The 23,672-nt window shown below is 35.7% G+C and overlaps 1 protein-coding gene across 4 annotated transcripts in view; it reads left to right on the top strand.

Annotated features, from left to right (window-relative positions):
* Window positions 1-508: 508 nt before the first annotated feature.
* Window positions 509-23,672, top strand: part of MTHFD2L (methylenetetrahydrofolate dehydrogenase (NADP+ dependent) 2 like) — a 97,366-nt gene continuing 74,202 nt past the window's right edge. The window contains exons 1-4 of one of the 4 annotated variants that reach the window (XM_074324454.1): window positions 768-938; window positions 2,642-2,730; window positions 12,344-12,528; window positions 13,132-13,254. In XM_074324454.1, the coding sequence (XP_074180555.1) occupies window positions 12,375-12,528; window positions 13,132-13,254 (277 nt within the window). In that variant the 5' untranslated portion in view covers window positions 768-938; window positions 2,642-2,730; window positions 12,344-12,374. Of the gene's footprint in view, window positions 939-2,641; window positions 3,899-12,343; window positions 12,529-13,131; window positions 13,255-23,672 lie in introns of those variants that run through there. The other 3 variants (XM_019720747.2, XM_019720739.2, XM_074324455.1) reach the window with 3 other exon arrangements.

Below are 23,672 nucleotides of genomic sequence, written 5' to 3'. Positions count from 1 at the left end.
GTTTAACATACTCCAGTTTAACATACTCCAGTAGAATGAATGACTAGTCTGATTTTTAATTTTTTAAAAGGAGGTGGTATTTTGCTTTCTCACTGCAAATTAAGCACACAACAGCAGATTCCTAGGCTGTGTTAACTTGATCATAGACTTGTAAAACGTAGACATTGGTTAATTTTTTCTCGTAAAAGTGTAAATTATAAGGTAGAGATATATAAATGCTAAGATCCAGGCCTTGTCCAGCCCCGTCCCCCTCCTTCCTCCACACAATCACACCTTTGTTTCTTTCTCTAGCTCCTAAGGTATGCCAAGTCGCACAAAGGGCTTGAGAAACAAAGAACCAGTAACATCCTTGGGCTAAATCAAATTCCTCGTAGCCGGGAGGCTGTGGCTTGGAGATCTGGCTTGGGAGAAAGGGGGCGTGCTGCTTAAACTGATCAGCTCAGACTTCCCAGCGTCCTCGCTATGGGAGGATCAGCGGAGTGTCGAGTGGGGTAGAAGCCATGTCGCCAGGTCACACTGCAAGCCACAAGCCTCCCAGACTGACCTTCCCATTTTGTGCCCCGAGTGTCCGGGAATTCTTAGTCCAGCGCCCGGCCCCCAGCCAAGCTTAATTCCATGGCCCCGCCTACCGGCCTTGAGCTTGGCTCCTGGCCCCGCCCCTGCAAGACGTCCCGGAACCCGCTGCCAGTGGGACTTGTTATCCCGCCGGGCTGGGTGGGGCGGAGCCCTGTCTGCGGCTGTGAGGACCCGAGCAACCGGAGGTCGGCGCTCGGTTTGGAAGCCGGGGTTGCAGCCATGACAGTCCCGGTCCGCAGCTTCTCGCTGCTCTGCGGCCGCCTGGGCCAGGTGCCGGCGCTGGGCGGGAGCGCGGCGCAGCTCGTGGGGGTGCCAGGAGCGGCCGGGCGCACGTTCCGGGGCTTTCGGAGCAGCGGCGTGAGGTAGTAGCACTCCCGTGCGCTCGATCTTCTCGGGTTTGGGTGCTGCCTGGTGTGAAGCCACGGGCTGTGGGAGGGACTGCGGGGCGCGAGCGCTCGGCGTGAGCTGGGCTTTCGCGCCTGGCTCAGGGGCCGGCTTCTGCTGCAAACTCTGCCCGGTGGAGCACGCGGGCCCGAGTCGGCATCAGGTCCCGCAGGTTGGGCGCGCGCAGCCCTGGGCTCCGGCACCAGAACGTTCCAGCTTTGCAGCAGGTGCAGTTGAGTGTTTTAGGAAGACATTTGAGGCCCTCAGGAAAGGTATAGAAACTCACGGTCTGCTTGTTCAAACATTTGTTTTTGTTTGGGTTCGTGTTTCGTAAACAAAGGAGTGGACGTTATCCAGATGGTTTACCAGCTTTTGAGTTTTTGAGTTCCTTTGTTGGTGGTAATATTGAGGTCTTTCTCAGCTCTAAAATTCTTATTGATTTCACAAACTCCGACGTTAATCTTGATGTCTCAGCCTTTTTCTATACGGCTCTTCCCGAACCTCTTCAACCTAAGATTGAAGTGATCAGTCTTAACATTAATTGCATCTCTTTGGACACTGTTGCTGGCTGGTACATTGCAAACAGAATAGTACGGTTTTAACTCTTCTGCACAGGGGTGCCCAGGAACACTTCATTTACTTGTAGTTGCAAACTCAAACCTACGAAGCTAAAAATATATTCGCTTGACCCAGAGCCAGTGAGTTCAAAAGAGGTTTTGTTTTCAGGCTTTCAGGGCTGCCATTGATACGCTTTTACAGGCCAGAGATGGTGTCTTAACTCGTCTTTGTATCCCCAGTGACCAACACAATACCTGGTAGAAAGTAATCAATAATGTGGAAGCATAGTTACTGCTTATTTAAATTGATGAACTCTCTATTTTATGTATTTGGATGTTAGTCTTGAGTAACTGAAATAACATTATTTCCTATAATTTGGGCATAGTTTAGTTTGCGCCTAGTTTCCAGTGACTAGGTCTTTCACACTGATATGTGAGAAAATAATAGTGATTCAGAGTCTGGTTGTGTTAGTTCTCTTGATGTCTTAGAGATTTTCCCAGTTGGTTTGGAATTACCAACTCTGCTAGGAAAAGTTTTCCTCTATCTACATAGGAAAAGGAGATTCTGTAGAATTCTAATTGTCTTACAAAATTGAAGGAATGTGATCTACTCGTCATTTTATCTATTTATTTAAATAAATTTTTTAAAAAATTTAGTTGTTTTAGGTCTTTCCAAAGTGAGGATAACCTTTTAAAATTGTGCAGGTTGATTAATTTCCTTTGATCTAAATAACCTCATCACCCTGTCCTCTCCATGTATGTTGAATGGGAGTCACAACAGTTACAACCCAAACTGTTGGTTGTAGCTACTTGATTCCTGTGTATGTGCTCTTCCACACACGGATAATTCAGATCTTTTAAAATGATATTTAATGGCATCTTTATACTTTAAAGTTTAGTTTATTTATAAAAATAATACTTTTGATAGTTTTTTTTTTTTTTTTTTTTTTAAGGCAGCACTAATTAAGTTAGGATAGGGTGGTGTTCTTGATATTGGCACTGAATACCATATATAAAGGTGAGGTTGGCTGTAAGGTTGAGAAACACCTGTGGACTGGCGGGTCTCGGTGGGGAGGAATTCGGACAGTGTGTTGATGCTTATTGGTGTCTCTTTTCTCTTCTAGGACCAGCAGAGAGAAGAGATTCCATCTTCCAGAGGTTGCCACTGTCTGCCTCCCCACTTGTCCCCACCCTCAGTCATCATTTTTTAAATGTATAGTGACACGTTAGTTGTCTAGTTCTTCATAGTGAATGTGGTTTAAATCTGACAGCCTTCCAGTTGACTTGAAATTTGAACCTTAGTGTTATTCTTAACTGGAAATTGTCTTTGAGTTTGATAAACTCTTTCCCCAAAGATATTGTTTTAAATTAACAGGTTTATTGCCAGTATCTGAGCTATATAGAGCCTTAAATGACAAAGTATAATTGATTATTTTTTCATATTTTTGTCTAATTATATACTTATAATAATGGAACATATAAATACTTTTTTAGTGGAGTTTTTTTTTGTTTTTTGTTTTTAACAAGTGGAATTTCAAATAATGTTTGATGGAATTTGAAAGTTACAAAATCTTCAAGTGTCATTTAACATTTTTCTCTCAATGGTTTTCCCTTTAAGATTTGCCATGAGTTTTTTTTTCTTCTTTACTCATGATAAATGTGATCTTATTAGTTGTAAGAAAACATATTTGGTGTCAAAGAAATAAATAAGCTATTTGTTGCAGCTTATTGTTTCTTGAAATGAATGACCTAAACAGCCAAAAAGTTAAAAATTAAAAATTCTTGGTGATTAATTTTTTCCCCATTTTGCTTTGCTGTGTGAGGAGTTTACAAATCAAAATGTCCTTGGGTTTCAAACATCATGAGTCCTTGGCCCAGTGCTTTTCAGTTTATGGAGCCAGGCAACAATCTCTCCCATTTGGAGGGGAGGTCATAGACCTTACATTAATGTCATGATTAAAGCAGATTTGCAGTTGTCCTACAACAGGGACTTCCTCCAACCCTGCTTTATTTTAGATCATTCTACCTGAACTCATTTGCAGTAACTAAACGGGTATCCCAAGTGTTTGTTCCATGTTTACCCTGTTGCTCAGTGATTCCTAAAAATCGTGAATTTGGCTGATCCTTTCTTTTTCTCCCTCCTGCTATAATTCCTTTGAGCATGTGTAATATTTTGGGTACTGCCCTACAGCTGTTTATGGAAGCCTCACCTTTCTTTATGTCTCACTGCCAATGCTTTATAATTTTTGCATCTTGGCTGGCATTTTTTTAAAAGATCTACATTTTTGGAGCTAGTAGAAGACACTGGCTTATGTTATTTAAATATTCATGTCTTATAGAGTGGGTAGTTGAATTTAATAATTAAAAACAAATTTTATCAGTAAGGTTGTTCATTTTTCTTCAGATTCTCCTTTCTAGTACTTACTATTTTCTATCTCTGTAGTAGAATTACTTCATTAAAGACCCCTTTATCACGAGGCTTGAAGGACCCAGACTTCAATTAGGATCATTACTAAAGCTGATTTTCTACAGACTGATTTCAGCCAAGATAGAGTTAGTCCCAATGATTAACAAAGGCAGTCTCTCAAAATCATATTTTACTTTATTGATAAATGTGGTAGGGAGTGTGGTTTTCCCATCTTAATGCCTTACCTATTCTAATGAAAATGAGATAGGATAGCTATCTGGCTACAATTTTGATTTCTAAGTGGTTCTTATGTCATTTTAAATTTAGAACTTAAATGTTTCACCATTTAGTGACATATATCTTAGTTTTATGTCTGTGCCCCAGCTATTCAGAGATAATATGTTCTAATATATTGTTTCCAAAATCAAGTTTTCTGATTACAGTGGATCAGCATATGAAAAATGGAGACTAATATTAATATCAGATTTTGTCAGTCATGGTTTTAGTAATAATTTACCAATTTCTTTAATGACTGGATCTTTGTTTTTCAAATGCTTTGAAGTTATGTTATTTCTTCATGTTAGTACCTTGATAGCAGGATAAAAATAACGGGGGAAAAAAGCATCGGTGATCTTCCATGGTCACATCCTCTCGTGCAATTCCATGGAGCTCAGTGAAGAGTTTTAAATAGTTTGGCTTATAGATGATTAATTTGTGTGAGGAGGTTTAAAGAGATAGGAGTTTCCTCAAAAGTTGAACTGTGAATGGGATAAATTAATGTTAGTAATAAATGATATTTTCTACTGAGAAGTGCACTTTGCTTCAGGAAAAACAGCCCGGGTCTTATATTAATTTTTGCTCCAAAAGGTGTATTAGAGCTGATTGTCCGGCTAAGTCTTATTTTCAAGGAAACACGGTATTACTATTATCATTCAATAGATTGGGAAATAGAAGCTTAGAGAAATTAAATAATTTGTGCAAGTTAACACAGTAAATAACTAGTGAAGATAGGGTTTGAACCTACATGATCTACCCAGTGCTTTGCTCTACAAGAAATTTATAATTGTTGATATATCTCACTATTGTTTTTCCTTTTTGAAAACATTTATTAAATTTCGTAAAACTTGTGTGAATCAAGAAAGCTAATTTTTCATATAAATCTTAAAAATTACATTATCAAATTCCCTCAATACAAGGTGTTTCTGAATCTGCGACTTCATGCATAGAATTTAGGGGATCCATAAACTTAGATGGGAGGTCCCTAACCTGTAATAAATCTAGTATTTTCTCTAATTGTGAATGTTGGCAACAAACCACAGTAATATTAGCAGTATATATGATGTTGCCAGTAAAAATCACAGATAATTTTAATATCACAGAGTTGATGCAGAGACCTCAAAACATCATATCCATGCTTCACTGTTTTGATATTGTGGTGGTTATTATGCTCGTAGGTTTTGTTTAATGCTTTTTTTTAAAAAAAAAGTGTTAATATTTCAGTAAAACTGGTTTCCTTATAAGCCTGTGTAGTTTATATTAAACATTTAAAAAGATTGTTCTGAGAAGGTGTCTATAGGATTCAATAGTCGGTCCAAGGGTTCTCATGGTATAAAGCTTAGCATCTAAGATGCTGAAAAAGCATGAATGTTGTTTAGGTAGCTACTGATACTCTAATTTACAAGTTAGGGCCCTGAAAGAGGTAAGTTACAAAATTGAATAACAGAACAAATCATACATAATGAGAACTTGCTTTACTTTTCTATTGATTTACAAAAGCATAATTTCTGATAAAATTACTTCAAGGTGTAAGTAAAGTATTTAGGATGTGAAATGAAATGTTTCTCAAAGGCCAGAAACTTAACATTCCTAACTATTCATTTTTTAAAAAAACATTCTTTTACTTTGAGGAAAGGCTCCCTAGTACTAGTGATTGGCTAGTATGTATGTAATTTTGCCCTGGTTCCCCTGGGTTTCATTTCTATTGTATTGTTAGTTCAAACTCAAAATCTCTAAGTTATGCCCTAAGGTACAAAGTAATTAAATTATATTAGTTCCTGAAGAGAAATTTGAATTGGTGATGATTGTAAAAGGCTTTTTCATAAAATATTTCATTGCAGTTCAAAAGTTGTGGTTGAAAATGAGATTGTAACCGATGCAGAAGCAATATGCCAAGTATTCAAATGAAATACACTGTTAATCTTGGGTAGATATTATTTGTTATTTTACTCTTTTGTGAAGGAGTATTTTGATACACAAGAAAAGTACTGATTTTTTCTTGTTTACTACTTTCCTTTAGTTAAGTAAATACTTCAATTAGTTCTAGTAGCCAAGATTAGTATGGTTACGGTTTATTTTTGGGGAAGTACAGGTGAATAAACAAGCTCATAGAAACAATACTAAATGCTGTTGGCTTTCTGGTCCCATATTGTTCCAGGTTATCTGAATATTTCACCCTGTGTTACTTAACAAAGACTAGGAGAGAGAGCCATTGTTGCAAATCAGCCAATCAACTCTTAGCCAAATACTTTTATGTAAGGTCAACAGAGAACATTTCCATTATATAGATGAGGAAATTGCATGCCTTTGGGCGCTGTTAAGTGACTTGTCCAGCTTCAGTTGCTAGTGGTGACTCAGGGCTGACACTCAGGATTTCTGGCCTGGGGTGAGCAGTTTGTCCTGTATTGTTCTGCTCTGTTACTTATCTCCCTCCACCCATTATTTATTGCTTTCTAAGAAAGCCACATTTAGTGCTAGCTCAGCAATGGTGGGAGAAGTACTGAAAAGGAGAGCTTGTCCTGCCTTCTTTGGGGGTCATTTAGAGCATTTCTACCTTTTCAGAAAATGTCTCCTGAGCTAGTGCGTAGTGTGAAAGATATCTAAGGGGTCATATTGACTGCCCTTTTGAAGTGTATTAATGGCAGTGTGCTATATAAGTTTTTGACCAAGCCAGCACATTTTTAAGAGTAAAAAGAGACATTAAAGTAATGAAAATGACATATTTAGAATATTTATTGATTAACAAATATATTAGTGGACCTATAAGAATTCTATTTAAAACTATTTTCCAAATTAACATTTTAAAAGGTAATTTATATCCTTACATTTTAAAACAATTTAAAATTTTTGTCTTAATTTTATATATTTAATTTTTTAATTACATGAATATTAAATTTTAACACACTGAATTCTTGATACACATTTACATCCTTGAATCAGTTGCTTAGCCATATCTTCCTGTGTGTGATGTGGGACTTGGTGAGCACCGTGTTCTTTAGCAGTGAGGCTAAAGAATGTTCATGCAGGGGCTTGAAGCCACAGGAAATTTGGATTTTAGTTAAAACTCCCTTGTCTCAGTTTTTCAGGTCAACATTTTGAAGTCATATTTGACTTCTGTTTTTTTTCTTACACCTTGCACTCAATCTCAGTAAATTCCAGTGGCTCCACTTCAAAACAGATTCAGAATGAGACTAATTCTCCACTGCTACCCCCTTCCCCAAGCCACCATCATCTCTTGCTTGAAGAACCCTATGTGATCTGACGTCTCACTACTTTTACCTCATGTCCTGTCCTCGCTTGTTCTTTCCAAGGTAGCCACTGGCTTCCTTGCTTCATCAAACATGCTAGGCATGCTCTTGCCTGAAGAGCATGTACTTGGCCTAGAATTCCTTTCTTCAGATAGATCACATATTTCCTCATTTCCTCCCTTTATACTTAAATGTCACCTGATTAATCGCAGAAGTCACACTGACCCACTTATATAAAATGGCAACTCTGGCCTCCAGATACGCCCTTTCCCTCCATTTTCCACATGATATGTTAAATATTAGGTCGGTGCAAAAGTAATTGCAGTTTAAAAGGTTGAAAATAATTGCAAAAACCACAATTACTTTTGCACCAACTTGAGTTGCTTTAAAAAAATTGCTTATGTCTTCTTCAACTAAAAAGTACAATATGAAAATCGATAATTTGTTTTGTGCACTGTTATTTATGTTCCTGGTGCCTAGAATAGTGCCTGGCACGTAGAAGGTAAACTACGTATTAAAACAATGGACATGTAGTGAGGAGTTTTACCAGGGAACTGATATGATTGTGTTTGGAAAAATCACGGGCTGCAGTGGAATATGAATTGCCAGAGATCAAGACTTGAGCCAGGGAGAACTCTTAGGAGCTGCAGGCTTCTGTGGCAATACATTTGAATTCTTGCTGATATTTAACATTTTTCAAAAATGTGCATGTAAAAATCTCATTTGTTTATGCACTAAGGACTGTGAGCTAGATATTACCAGTTCTTCCAGCATATGGACTGACACAGGCATCCTTCATCAGGCCTCCACTAATTCCAGGTTGCTTTATTTATCCTTATATTGATTCCCATTGCATTGATTCCCTTAGTCACTGCAGAGCCTCGACAAGCCTGGCTCTGCAGTGACTAAGGGAATCAATGCAATGGGCCAGCTGCTCTTGAAAATGCTCGAAGTCCCTATTCATAATTGGGTGGCAGTCTTATGGGTGTTTACCCATAAACACCAGCCAAGCCAGGCTATCTCATGACAGCTATAATTAGCAAGCTAACTTAGCATCTTAGTGCTATAATGTAAGCCCTATCATCCTCTCAGACCCCAACATACAGGGTGCAGTAAAGTTAAATCTGTATATTGTCTCCTTGGAAGCCAGGAATCAGTTTATGCCGTTGTCATCTCTGACATTCTCAGGGTCACACAACTTTGTACCATGTTTCCCCAAAAGTAAGACCTAGCTGGACAATCAGCTCTAATGTGTCTTGTGGAGCAAAAATTAATATAAGACCTGGTCTTATTTTACTATAATATAAGACCGGGTCTTTCTAATACAATATATATATAATATAATGTAATTAATACCAGGTCTTATATTAATTTTTGCTCCAAAAGACACATTAGAGCTGATTGTCCAGCTAGGGCTTATTTTCCGGAAAACAGGGTAGTGCCTAGGCCATAATTATTCTGGATTATGTTCATTGATTGCCAGTTTCACAGTAGCCTATGAACAAATTATTGGATTTAACAGAGAATCAACAGATAAAACATGTTAGCAGCAGCATTCCCATTCATATGCTATAAAATGTTACATGGAGTTCAGGTGGTTTTGTATTTTAAAATATAAATGTATATTATTTACTGTAAGAGTGAATTCTAGCACATTAACAGATAAACCTGCTTCTATAATAGAATATTTTACCCTGATGAATACTGCTGACACAATTTATGGAAAGTATTTATTTTTTTAACTACCTTTTAGAAATGAGTCATGCTGGAATTAGTTGCTGTCTCTGCAACCCTTAGTATTTGCTAATATAGGAGTTTCTTATTCTCTTAGTATTAAAAGGCTACTTGAATTAATAAAAAATGAGCACCAGAAATTCCTAGTAAATAGTGAAAAAGTTTGTTACTTAATCTTTAAAAATAAAATTTAAGCTCAAAAGTAAGTGTATTTTATTAACTTGATTTAATCTATCATTGTAATTATGCACGAATTATTAGAATGTGCAAAGACACAAGCTCCAAAAACTCACTCAAGAAAAAATAGGTAATCTGAGTAGCTCTCTGTATTAAAGAATGTAAATTCATAATTTTGAACCTTCCTGCAAACAAAGCTCTAGTACCAGATGGCTTCACAGGTGAATTCTACCAAACACTTAAGGAATAAATAATACCAATTTTACAGAAACTCCTCTGCATATTTGAAGAAGATGGAATACTTATTAAATCATTGTATGAGGCATCATCACCCTGATACAAAACCATACAATGACATTACAAGAAATGAAGACTACTGACAAATACCTCTCATGTACATCAATGCAAAAAATTAAAATTTTAGATGAAACCCACAATATCCAGGTTTTTACAATTTTGATGTAAACAGTATTCTAAGAAATGATTCTGAAATGTGGCCTAGGGCTACATACATCAAAGTTGCCTGAGAAGCTTGCTGAACTTGCAGGTTCTCAGACACACCCATGAAAGGATAGGTACATCATGACCAAGTGAGGTTTATCCCAGGAATGCAAGGTTGGTTTAACATTTGAAACTCAATCAATATAGTTTACCATATGATTCAGCTATTCAACTCCCAGGTATTTGCTCAAGAGAAATGAAAGCTTATGTGCATACAGTGACTTGAATATTTATAGCAGCTTTATTGATCATGACTAAAAACTGGAAATAACCCAAAAATCCATCAATGATTGAATGGATAAACAAATTTTGATATATCCATACAATGGAAAAATATTCAGCAATAAAATGAACTATTGATACATGCAGCAACGTTAATGAATTAATTATGCAGAGTGAAAGCTGGATAAAACGGAATATGTAGTCTGTTATTTCATTTTTATAAAATTCATGGTAATACGAACTAATATAGTGACAGAAAGCAGATCAGTGGTTGCCTGGGGATGGAGGGGGTGCATGGCAGGGACATGTGGAGTGGTGAGATTACAAAGGGGTACCAGGAAACTTGGGGGTGATGGCTATGTTAATTTCCTTGATTGTGGTGAGGGTTTCCAATATACATATATTAAAATGTGATGGTTTCCAATATACATACATTAAGACGTCAACTTGTACACTTTGAATATGTGCAGTTTTTTTATATGTCAATTATATTTCAATAAAGCTATTACAAGATTAGGACAGTGGAGTAAGAGTGATACACTGAATTTACCGTGTTCTTCCAGGTCTTGAAAGCTATTAAATTTTTAGTGAAAAGTCGACAAAATTAGAAGCAAAAGTAGAGTTTACTTATAATTATCTAGCAGTAATTATATTGTCTGACCAGTTTATTTGCTCAGTTAATTGTTTACCCAGGGTTATGGTTATTAAAATATATTTTTGCATTGAATTGAAGAAGTGGTTTCAAACAACATGGTCATGTACCAGCGTATTTGTGTGAACTTGATAGACGTGCATATTCCCAGGCTTTACCCACTAGGGATTCTGCATCGTGGGTGTGGTCGTGGGGTCTGGGAATCTGCAAGTTCAGCAAGCTTCCCAGGCACTTTGGATGTATGGATCCATAGGCCACATTTTGGAATTGCTTCTTAGCAGAACATTGTTTACATCAAAATTGTAAAAACCTGGATGAACACTAGGGACTACTGGGGCCAGGCTGAAGTAGCATATTGTTAATCTGGTTCTCTCTCTCTCTCTATATATATATATGGTGTGTGTGTGTGTGTGTGTGTGTGTGTGTGTGTGTGTGTGTGTGTGTTATATCTATAGCTCTAGATAACCAACTTACTAGAGAGGGCAGCTGACTTATTTGGAAGGGGCATCAACTTTGCATTTTGTGTGTGGGCTGATATTCATGGTGTTTACCCTCATTAGAAAATAAAAAGTGTACAAATACTAGAAAGAATTAAAGTAATACAAGATTTTCCTTCTTCTTTCTCCTCCTTCTCCTCCTTTTCCTCCTCTTCACAATAATCATTGACCTGCGTTTGGCATTTTATGTAATAATCATGTGCTACAGGACATGCTTTCATTCGGCCTTTTAATAGTGAAAGGACAGGGGCAGCAGGAAGAAGGAACCATTTTATACTTTATTAGGTACCTTTAAGAAATAAAAACACAGAGTAACATAACTCACCACTCTAAGTTTGACATCATGGAGAGCATGATGCAAGTCCCATGATGCATTTCTTTGTGCCTTTCCAGGGATAGATTTATGTCATCTATCAAAGTATAGCATTTCTTCCCTTCTTAAGTCTAATACTTACATAAACTGCCAGGAAGTAATGTTTTTCCATTAGAGCCATGGAGTGGGGAGCAACTGCGCCATCTGTTTACTGACCTAGTCCCTACAGTAATCGTTGACAAGCATGGCAAGACTTGTCCTAGGGCTGTGGAATAAAATGTTCCCTTGAGTAAGTTAAAAGAGTTGTGCAGTAAAGAGCTCATGACTTCACGGTCTTGTGCAGGAATGAGAATGAATAGACTTAGCCTTAGAGTCGCAAGACTGTGGGTCCACGTCTATACAACATGGTGCAGGGCTTTGGAGATGGGTGACAGTTTTAACTAAACTGCTTATTTATCTTCTGACAAAATAGAGGGAACCTTTAATGGAGCCAGTTTTATAGTCCACATCTTGAGTATGTGGTTTGATAATTTAAAAAAATATATGAAAATTATACAGAAATGTATACTATAGATAGATTATAATATAGATCTAAAAAGCAGAGTTGGAATCTCACAAAATTATAAATATTATTTATCAACCTGAAGAATGGGTGTCAAATATACTTGAAAAAAATTCAAATTTTGGTTCCTCACTTAGAGAATCATAGATGTTTTATTTACTCTTGTATCTTAAACTTATGTGGTTGAATGTCCTTATTGTCTTTTTAGTGCTACATTTATTCTTTTGTTTTCCATAGACATGATGCCATTATTATCTCAGGAACTGAAATGGCCAAACAAATCCAGAAAGAAATACAGCGAGATGTGGCATCATGGATTTCCCTTGGGAACAGAAGACCTCACCTCAGTATCATTTTAGTGGGTGATAACCCAGCAAGCCATACGTATGTCAGGAAGAAGATCACAGCTGCCTCTGCTGTAGGTAGGGATGTTTTAGTTGTACTTGTTACTAAATGTTTTCAGCTTTTCCTTCAAAGTGAAATAATTATGAATGATAGTTGTCAAATTAGTGCTATTTGAATAACATGTATTGTTCTTATGGATTATTTAGTTACCAAAGTTTATATTCATTTCTTACTAACTTTCTTTAAATTCCTTATCGAATCAATTCATTGTGATTTTAGATCCTGTGGTAAGACATGAGAGGAAAACTTGACATTTAAAGGGCCCATTTTTATTATATTTGCTTTAATCAGATAATAAACCTGGTCAGTTCAGTCCATCAAACTTGGCCTGATATTGGTGGTGATGTTATTCGTGTTTTTACTGTATTTAAATTCACTACTAGAAGCTTATCACAAGTAAGTGCAATTTGCCACATGGGATACTGGGCCAAAGAATGAATGTGACATGAGAAAACATCTGTACTATTTGATGGTGCTCTGAAAATCGTTTTTGTAGAAGGGCCTTTCCTTCCAGTGGGGCAGGAGCAGAGGAAACCAGTTACACGCTGTGTAAGACTGCCATCAATGAAAAAAACTCATCTTTGTTCGTCAAGTGATTTTCTATGCTTATTTTCTTCCAGGTATCTGCAGTGAGATCATTCTAAAGCCTAAGGATGTTTCTCAGGAAGAACTTTTGGATATAACTGATCAGTTAAACATGGACCCAAGAGTCAGTGGTATATTAGTTCAGTTGCCACTGCCAGGTATTTAATGCTCTTCTATATGTCTGGTTTGGTTAGAAGAAAGGGCATCTTTCAGCATTATGTCATGACACTGCAAGTAATTTACAAAACCTGCTCAGAAAGGGACTAGAGCTGTTATACTAGCATGAAATAGGCGACACTTTCTGAATGACATGCTCACAATGATTGAAATTGTGAAAGAAAAGCATAGGCATTGACAGTACATGCAGTCCTTGCTTTGCGCAATTGTGCAAGACCATGAATAACTGTCCAAGCTTAAACCGGGCAAAGCGATCTTAATAATCAAGGGCAAATATAACAATTGTTCTGTGACCTTTAAAATGTTTTCTCAAAACATTATAACTCCTAACTGCAGTTTATAAATGAATAGGGAAATGAAAAAATAGTAAACCTAATATTTGTTCAGTGCATTATATTTTAAAACATTAGAAACATTGAGAAGTAGAGTTTTATTTCTTTGCAAAAAACTTGTCTAGAGGAGTTTGAACAGTACTTGCCTTTTTCTCATCACGTAATTTATAATATGGAGAAAGTATATCTTTTCTATGCTTTGGTGACTTGAACTGTCACATTTCTTTTTAATTTCGGATCAACTTCTATTTTGTCTTTTGTATTTTCAAAGTTGTGAAATATCTCTGAATTTCTTTAATGTGAAGTTTTATGCTGGTGACTTCCTCTGGGACTTTGTCATTATTTTGTCCTGATAGCTTTCCTCATTGATGTCGATAAGTTTGCCTTCTCTAAATTCCTGTGGCTGCGTAGGTATGTAACTCCAAAGGACGCAGTGTCAACATTCCAGGGTCACTTATCTCTTGTACAACCCATTTATATTCAATTAGAATCCTATTGAAGCGACTTAATTTGTTTTTTACATTCATATTTCTTACCTTCACTTCATTCTGACCTAGGTCTCTCCTATCTTTTCTTGGCTGTCGCCATTTTTTCCTCACATCCAATTTAAGTTCCAGCATCAGCACATTTTGTTTCTTTGCTGCACTTTCATCTTTATAGGCTAATTCCATCTATCTGTTATCCCCTTTTGCAAAATGTCATGTGAATTTATCACTGGGAGAGAAGGAGGCAAAACACTTTGCCGTCTTGGTGTGAACTGAATAACCAGTGTGTGGTGACCAATCATCACTGATGGACTTTGAAAGAAGTGACATGCTGGTCACTGCTCATGATGCTGCATCTGTTATTTACATAGTGATATATGGACCAAAGAGCCAGCAGATCTTATGCAATTACTCACAGTTAATATACCACGATAACTGACATTTAAACTGTGTTGTTGGAAGACTGGTGTTATTTAACTAATTGTGGCTCTGAAATTTGTACATTTTCAACTGAGCAAAGCACGGACTACTGCTTTAGTATAGGTTACAGTAGTTTTGTGCAGTTTTGAGTGCGTCTGTGAGTTTTGACTTTGCATGGGATTTTATATGATATTAACATTTTAATTTATCCAACAATATAACTTAGTATCTTAGAATATGTTATTAGTTGGTGCAAAATAAATTGTGGTTTTTGCAATTATTTTTAACCTTTTGAACCACAATTACTTTTGCACCAACTTAAGATTACTTTTGTGCTGATTAAATTATACCAAATACATTTCTAATTTTAATTCCCATATGGCTGCATTTTTTAAAAAATCATAAAGTTGGAAAGGACCTTAGAAGTTATCAAGGTTTCTGCTTCTGATAGATACTACTGTAGGTTCATCATGTTAAAATTATTATACTGGTTTATCACTTATTTTTAGAACTAGAAAGGAAATTGAAATTCAGTACATACAACACCTTCATTTCATATCATAGGAAACTGAGGTCTAGAAAATATAAGGGATTTATTAACGTCACAAAGCTGTCCGAAAAATCGTGACAGTGGGTTTAAACCCAGTTTGGCTCATGTGAAAAAACAAAAGCAACAATCTCCTTTTTGTGCTGTATTTGCCAAGTAGATTTACTTACAGTTTGCAGTTTTTGAAATATCCCCATCTGTATTTGTACTATATTCAAATAGTTATATAAAGTGTCACAAATTTTCAAATAACCACATTAGCTTTAGTTTGTCTTAAAACATTAATTTTATATCTGTAGAAATTTTACTGCTTTGAGGGCATCGCTCCTTATTTACTGAAGCAATTAGCCACTAGATGGCACTGGTGATCTACCTGAACTGAAATAAATTGGCCTGAGTCCTGAGTTCATTTTAAAGGATGAGAAGCGTGGAGCCCAAGGGACCAGGTTGATGACAAATATCTGGGTGCTCTGAAAAAGGGCAATTTTCAATCTAGCTGAAAAGCCAGTAATATACAAAATAATAGTGGCTCACTTTTATTACATTAAGCATTTGTGTCTCAGGCACTTTGCATTTATTAATTCATTGAATCCTCACAATAATCTTGTGTGTGAGGTTGGAGCTATTATTGTACACATTTTACTGATGAGGGATTTGAGGCACAGAGAGGTTGTGTAACTTTCCCAAAGATCACAGAGCTGGTAAGGAATTGCACTGGGATGTGAATCCTTACAGGCTGGTCACTCACGGCGTTACTCTGACCGTTTGCACCCTCACCAGTGTCTCTATGTCGGCTGGTGAATAACGTGTGCTTGTTATGTGGCAGGTGTTCCTTTATATGGATTACTCTGTTGAATCTTCAGAACAGCTTTAGGGGTAGGAATTATCGTCTGCATTTTACAGATGAGAAGACTGAAACACACAGGTTAAATGAATTGTCCAGTATTTACTTGCTAGTAAATGATAGAGCCAGGATTCAAATCCAGGCAGTCCAATTCCAGGGCCTGCCTTCTAAATCTTTTTTAACCTATGTTATGTTAGCTAAACTTTAACCTTCTTAACCATTAGGTTAAGGTTAATTTATACATTAACCTTCTTAACCAACTTTATACTGCCTCTGTGAACATTACATGCACAATGTTTCAAACATTTACATACATACAAGTTGCTAGTGCTTGTAACTACCATCTCAACAAGAATTACTTCATTATTCTTCCTTGCTTTCCGCCCTTGTAACCTATATTTTTTTTATGTCTTTGCCCTGCTCAATAATGATGTTTCTATCATTCATAATTTCTTTTTGTAAGGTTAAAAACTTATAACCTTTACAGAATAAAGACAGATATTAAATATACTATTTCTCTGGCCTGAAGTGCCTGTGTCTTAATTTAGTAATCATATAGTGAATGGTACATTCTTGCTAGCAGAAGATACCCTTCAGCTATGGATACATACAGTCTGGGTTTGTAATCTGGCCTTGTGATTTACTGACTGTTATTTAGCTGATGAATCTTTTTTTTTTTTCTCATTGTAAAAGGGAGATTGAAATTTTATCCAACTCATCTAGGACATATCGTTTGTTAATAGAAAAAGATGGTTAAAGTAGGAAGTCATAAAATAATGCATATTTACCTTAAACATTGTATTATAACATAAAACATTAAATACTCACTTATCCATCAATCTCTTGATGTAGGTCTAAGGCTCTTTGGAATCTACTGATTGGAATTTTGTATCATCCTCTCGCATTAAGAATAGCTATGATTCACTGCCTTTAATTTTCAGTTTGAGGTGAAGCTATATGAGTGAAAATTTGTCTAGATTTTTAAAATGTCTCCCATTCTTCATAGTCGTCTTGCCCTATCTAAGTCATTACTGATTCCTTTTAGTTCTCAAGAGTTTTTCCAAAACATTCGACTTAATTTTTTTTAAAGTAACAACTATTTTCTTTTCACACTCCATTGTTATTATGTTATACCATTTTAAATTAAATTATGTAACTTACTGCAAAATAACTGGCAAAAACCGACTGGGAAATATACACAATTGTTTCTTGATTATCATGAAACTCAAATGGTAAGGGCAGGAGTAGTTTATTAACTACTCTCTGATATTCTTTTGGCAAGTCCTGGCCATTAACCTGCATGTTTTACAGAAGCAATGGAACAGATTCGTCTTTTTGTTAGGTTGGCTATATGGACGTGGGTTGAGCTAGCCTTTCCTATATATATCTTACAGGATTGTTATAATGAACCAATGAAACAAGGAGCAAATGAACAAAGGAAATGATTCTAGTCAATTATACCTCCACTTTTCTATTATTTGGTTAATAGTCTGAATTCCAAATTATTTCATGGTTAGAAAGCTGAGATTATTTTTTACAATTAGGGCAATATCTTGAGTGAAATAAATTCCAAATTAGGACTATAATTCTGATGTTGGAGGACAAGGTTGCATAAGGATTACACAGAATGTACAGGCAATTTCCATGTATCTCATTGGGGTAGAAAGCAAAGGAATGAGATAGAATTCTGGCCTTTTTGGTGGGAATGGTTCTGTCCCAGGCTAAGCCCCTGATTATGTTCAGAAGCTGTGTGACTTTGGTCAAGATTGGAAGTACTCAGGATATAGTTGTGTGTCCATAGTCACGCGGCCTAGCAGTTTGTCCTGTGCTCGTCCTAAAACTAGGGAGAAATAAAAGCAGCCATCGGCAGATGCTTCCCTATGCCTGTCCTGTGTATAGATTCCATCAGTAACAGTAAGTCATCATTTTTTAGGGCCAGAAAGATGTCTGCTATTCATGTTATATGTTTTTCCCTTCTAATTAGGTATTATTTGCTTTTAGCTTTTATTGAGTTATATTTATTAAACTGGTATTATATTAAAAGTTATATCATTTTTAGAGTATGTATCAGTATGTAGAGTAAAAAGGTGGAAAATGTTTTTTTTTAACACTGAGAACCAGTGACATTCTTTTCAAACTAAAACAGTGAAAGGGAAATGAGAATATCCATGAGCTTGAAGCACACTGGAATTTTGCTGTAATACAGGATTTGGTGCAGACTGAATTTGTTTTTGTTTTTTAAAAACTTTATGAAAGCATTCAGCTGTAAGACTGGAAAACAGAAACCAATGAAATTTTAATGTGGTATTTTACAACTTCTTCTCCATGACAACAAGTATTAATAGTATCAGTAATGGCAAATAGTTACCATTTACTATTGATAGGCCCTGTACTAACGTGCTTTATTTATATACAAAAAATCACTTACACTCACAACAACCATTAGGTGCTATTTTTTAAATCTGTGGTTTATAGTTAAGTGAACAGAGTGACTTGTGTAAATTCAGAGAGGTAGTGAGCAGCAGAGCAGGCCAGGAGACCCAATTACACTGTCCTTTCAACCATAATCATAGTCATGCAACAGAAACTGCAAGACAAGCGCCAAGAAAGATGCTTGTTCACCCCTTCCTGTTTGCATGCTTCCTAAGAGTCTACTTCTCATCTGTTTCTGAAACAAAATTATTAGGCAGAATGGGAAGACATACTCCATCTTATCTACTTTCTAAATTACTTCCTAGAGTAGTTTTTCAAGTATTACCTTACAATTATCTAGTTTGGAGCCTTTGAGGATTAACATCTTCCAATTTATGTAAGGGAATTGAACAGAGAAATAACAATGAAATGTAGGACTAAAGAATTAAATCTGGAGGAGGTGAGTAAGAAGAGTTAGAATTCACTGTAGATTTTAAAAAGATAATTTTTTTAGTAATTAGTAGACATAAAAATCTCGATGTTGATGTGTAGGTATGTACATTTGACTAAAAATTGATTCATTTGGAGAAAAAATAGTCTTTCCATAACTTGATTTTTCATTTGAAGGAAAAAAAGTTTTTCCATAATTGCTTTTCTTGCACGATTATAAAAATTATACATGCAGAACACGTATTGCTCTCTTTTTAATGTTCTTAACCAGAATGGGAAATTTTCATCACCCTGGACTCCTTAATGTTTGAGAGCCATTTATTGTGTTTATTTCTAAATGAGTTACAAAATTTTGATTTGACCTTTGTTATAGAATTTTTCCCCTTTCTCTATGGAGAGAAACCTCAGTTCTGTCTTTGGGTATTTAGAACAATTCCTTATAGAATATTTCATTACTTTTTTAGTAATATGTTTCCCCCACTGGACTATTAGTTCCACCAAAGCAGGGAGAGTTTCAGTCAACATTTTATTCCTAAAATTCAGCTTGTATCATGGTAGACTGTTGGTGAATGTTATTAAAGGAATGGATGAAGCCTGTAGGTTTTCAGCCAGTGCTTTTTTTGTTGTTGTTGATGTTACTCAAGTCTCATTCTTCTCCATATTTTTTCTCCATTTGAGAGGATAGTGTGTAAGTTCTTCCACTGATTGAGATTTGGCGAGGACCTTATATCCTCATAACCTTGAAAGTTTCCTATAGCTATAGTAATTACTATACAGATGACATGCTAGGAAATGCATTTATTTTATTACTTGACTATTGTATATGTTTATAGTTGCAGTTTATTTTGTAACTTGAATAGAACTTTAGGCTCTAACTACTTAACTACATTGGTTATCTGTCAAACATACCAGGGCTGACTTTTTTCTAACCTTCAGGTCTTAGTTTAAAAACCATTGCCTCAGAGAGCGCTTCTTAGCTCATACCCTCTGAAGTTGTTTTAATTCTGTCATGCTCTATTTCAGACCTATTTTTTTCTGTGGCAGAGACAAACAAAGTTCTCTAAATATCCATATGCTCCCTTACACTTCCCAGCTTCTCTTGGCAAATAGGTTGGGGCCATATGACAACTGGACGGACAGTAAGGGGAAGTGACGTTTTTGAGTCACTTCTGGACTGTGATGTTTAAAAGCTATTGTGCTCCCACCTGCACAGCTCTTTTTGTTGCAGTTATCATGGAACCCAGATGTTACAGACAGCTGTACATTGCAAAAGGGAACTGAGATTCTTATGGAGCCTCACATGAATAAGAAATAAGTATCCTTTCATAAGTGACTGAGATTTCAGATTTAATAAAAGGCCCCATAAATTTGATGAAAACTGTAAACCCACAGATCTAAGAATCTCAACAAACTTCAAGCCCATGAAATATGAAGAAAACTATTCCAAAGAACACGATAATCAAATTGTTAAAAACTAATGTGATAGAAAAAAATATTGAAAGCAGGTGGGGGTGGGGGATACATTATATACAGAGGAACAAAGAGAAGGAATACAGCAGATTTCTTGTCAGAAAAAAATGTAAGCAAGAAGACAGTGGGATATCTTGATATTTAAAATACTGAAAGAAAAAACCTATCAACCAATAATTCTAAACTCAGTTGAAATATATTTTAAAATGAAGACAAAATAAAATATTTTTTTCTGACATCAAGTCAGGGGAGAACCCAGACAGAGTTGAAAACAATTACCAGCAGACCCACAGTTTTAAAAATGTTAAAGGAAGTCCTTTAGGGAGAAGGAAGTAATACTAGATGAAAATATGTATCTATCCAGAGGAATGAAAAGTACTGGAAATGGTAACTACATGAGTAAATGTATATGATATTTTTCTTATTATTCAAATCATTTTAGAATATAATTGATGTTTAACCAAAATAGAAATAACATAACGTGTGGTTGTTTACACACACGTTACAACAATAGCACGAAAGTCAGGTAGGAAAAAATGTAGGATATGATTATTAGACTCTTATACATATGTGAAGTGATATAATATTACTTGAGGATAGACTGAGATTAGTCAAAGATGTGTATTATAAAAACAAGCAGCTGCTAAAAAACAACAAAGATTTATAACTAATAAGCCAACAAAGGAAATGAAATGTAATCATTTAAAATGTTGAATTATTCTAAAGGAGGGAAGACAAAAGGGAAAGACAACAATAAAAACACGTAGCAGTTGATAGACTTAATCACATAAAATGTAGTGTTGTAAATAACCCAATTAAATTGTAGATATTTTTAGTGGATAAAAAGTAAGACCTAACTATATGCTGCCTACAATAAACACACTTCAAGTATAAAGACGCAGTGAGGTTAAAAGCAAAATCATGGAAAAGATATATTATGCTAACACTATTCAAAAGAAAGTGAAGTGGTTATGTTAGTATCAGGCAAAGTATATTTCAGAGCAGTGAGTATTGCCAGGAATAAGTAAGGTCATTTCATAGAAATAAAAGAGTCAGTTTGTTAAAAAAATAAAAATCTTAATCATTTATATACCTAAGAAGAAAGCTTCAAAATACATTCAACAAAAACTAATAGAATTGTAAGGAAAATAGACAAATCTAAAATTATAATAATTTTTGACTTGTATGCCTCTTAGTACCTCTCCATAATTGAGAGAACAAGTTCACAGAAAATCAGTAAGGATATAGATTTGAAGCACAATATTATACAAGTGTATAGACAACTGATTTTTGACAAAGGTGGAAAGATAAATTAGTAAAAATACGATATGCTTTGTAACAAATGGTGCTGGGACAATTGGATTTCATGTGGATATGGAACAAGAACTTGATAAGTTAGACTTCATCAAAATATAAAACTTTGCTCTTCAAAAGACACTTTTAAAAGAATGAAAAGATAAGATATAGACTGGAAGAAAATATTTGTAAAGCATACTCATATATCTGATAACATTTGTATATACAGAATATACAAAGAGCTCTCAAAAATCAGTACCAAGAAAATGAAAACTCAAGAAAACAAAGCCCAACTCCTAGCCGACTAACGTAAATCCTCTTGTCCTTACAAGAAGAAAAAGCTGAGCAAACTTAAAATCAATACTTTTCTTGACCCATCAGACAGTTAGGTTTCAGGGCAAACCACCATCCGAAAATCTGGAGAGAGAGAGAGTCCAATAAAAAGTCACAACTGAGACCTACTTGCCTGAAAGAGAAATTACTGGAGCCATAAACTGACAGGAACACTTAAACAGTAGTGATGAATTTCTAGAAAATAAATAAATGCAATAAAATAAGAGAATTGTAATAAAGGATTCAGGATAAAGTTTACATCAGTTTGGAACAGGAAAGGGAATAGATTAATGGGTGGATTATATACCATGTTTCCCTGAAAATAAGACCTAGCTGGACAATCAGGTCTAATGCATGTGGAGCAAAAATTAATATAAGACCCAGTCTTATTTTACTGTAATATAAGACCGGGTCTTATATAACATAAGCATTTTTGCTCCAAAAGATGCATTAGAGCTGATTGTCCGGCTAGGTCTTATTTTCAGGGAAACACGGTAGCTAAATACATGCTATTGTCAAAGCCATAACTTTTGGGTGGTGGATTTGCATAGGCTTACCTTATGAAAAATAACTAATTAATTATTTAAAATTGGATGGTGCTTGGACCAATATTGAGATTGTGTCACAAGTCATAAATTATTATTCAACTAACTTTTGCATTTCAGGTTTGTTCAAAGAAAAAAGGCCAGATTTTGAACAGAATATTTTATTTCAAATCTTTTCAGACAAGATTTGAGTGTTCACATAGAAACAAAGCCATCCCCACAACACCATTCATCCACTTAAAAAAAAAATCTCATAGGTAACATTTTTATCAAAGAATTTATGAGCAAGGGGAACAAAATGGAAGGTAGTTCTCCTGTGGAATATGTTAACCACATGATAGAAAACCACATTGAGAAAGCAGTGTTTGTTTTTGTTGTTGTTTTTTCTTATAATGTTAATGGTTTATCCTGGAAACAGAGTAAATCACTGAGATATGATATAAGTATTTATGGGATTGGTTAGTCCCTGTGGCCATTTATGTCTCTTTCCATTCATACCCAGGTGGAATCTATCCCAATAGATTTTTAAGTCACTTAAATCTGTACAATTACATCTTTTTAAGTAGTTGCTATGACAAACAGGTTATATCATATAACGTGAGATGATTTACTTCTCAGTGTATCTTCAAAATCTGGAGTTCTTTAACAATAGTAGTGTGCTCGCTTCGGCAGCACATATACTAACAATAGTAGTTACTTCTTTTCTTTCTAATCTTTCTTTTTCCTTTATTATGATCTCCTCATCTACTATTGAGTTCATTCAGCTTTGGTCAAGAAGCTGGCAAAATCAAAAGGCCCTTTGGAACATCTGGATATTTCTTTATATACAGTTGAAAAGATCTTTTTATATGATTACTCTGTGACCCTCTTTATTCATTTACCAGTTCAACAAATAGTTACCTAGAATTGAATCTGTATATATAATTCTGTGCTAGGCCTTAGGGGAGAAGGGTAGTTAGAAAACAATTTGAGACTAATTGTGTTTGAGGTTTGCAAGCAACGTCCCCCAAACACAACCATCTTTTTTTCCCTTGTGTGTGAAAGAAGCCTATTAGAATAGACATGCTCACCTATCTGAGTGTTTTCCTCTGTAGAATATAGACTGCTTCGAGTGCTGTACTGCTTGTTTTTTGTTTGTTTGTTTGTTTGTTTGTTTGTTTTACTGAAGTCACTTTGTACAGTGAGTGCCTAGGACACTGGGAGCTTGATAAACCAGGGCATCTTCAACACTGCTTCTGAAGAATAAGGCAAGTTTTGGATCTCCA

This window comes from Rhinolophus sinicus, linkage group LG02, assembly GCF_036562045.2.
Source record: "Rhinolophus sinicus isolate RSC01 linkage group LG02, ASM3656204v1, whole genome shotgun sequence".
Lineage (NCBI taxonomy): Eukaryota > Metazoa > Chordata > Mammalia > Chiroptera > Rhinolophidae > Rhinolophus > Rhinolophus sinicus.
This window is presented reverse-complemented; position numbering and strand designations above follow the sequence as displayed.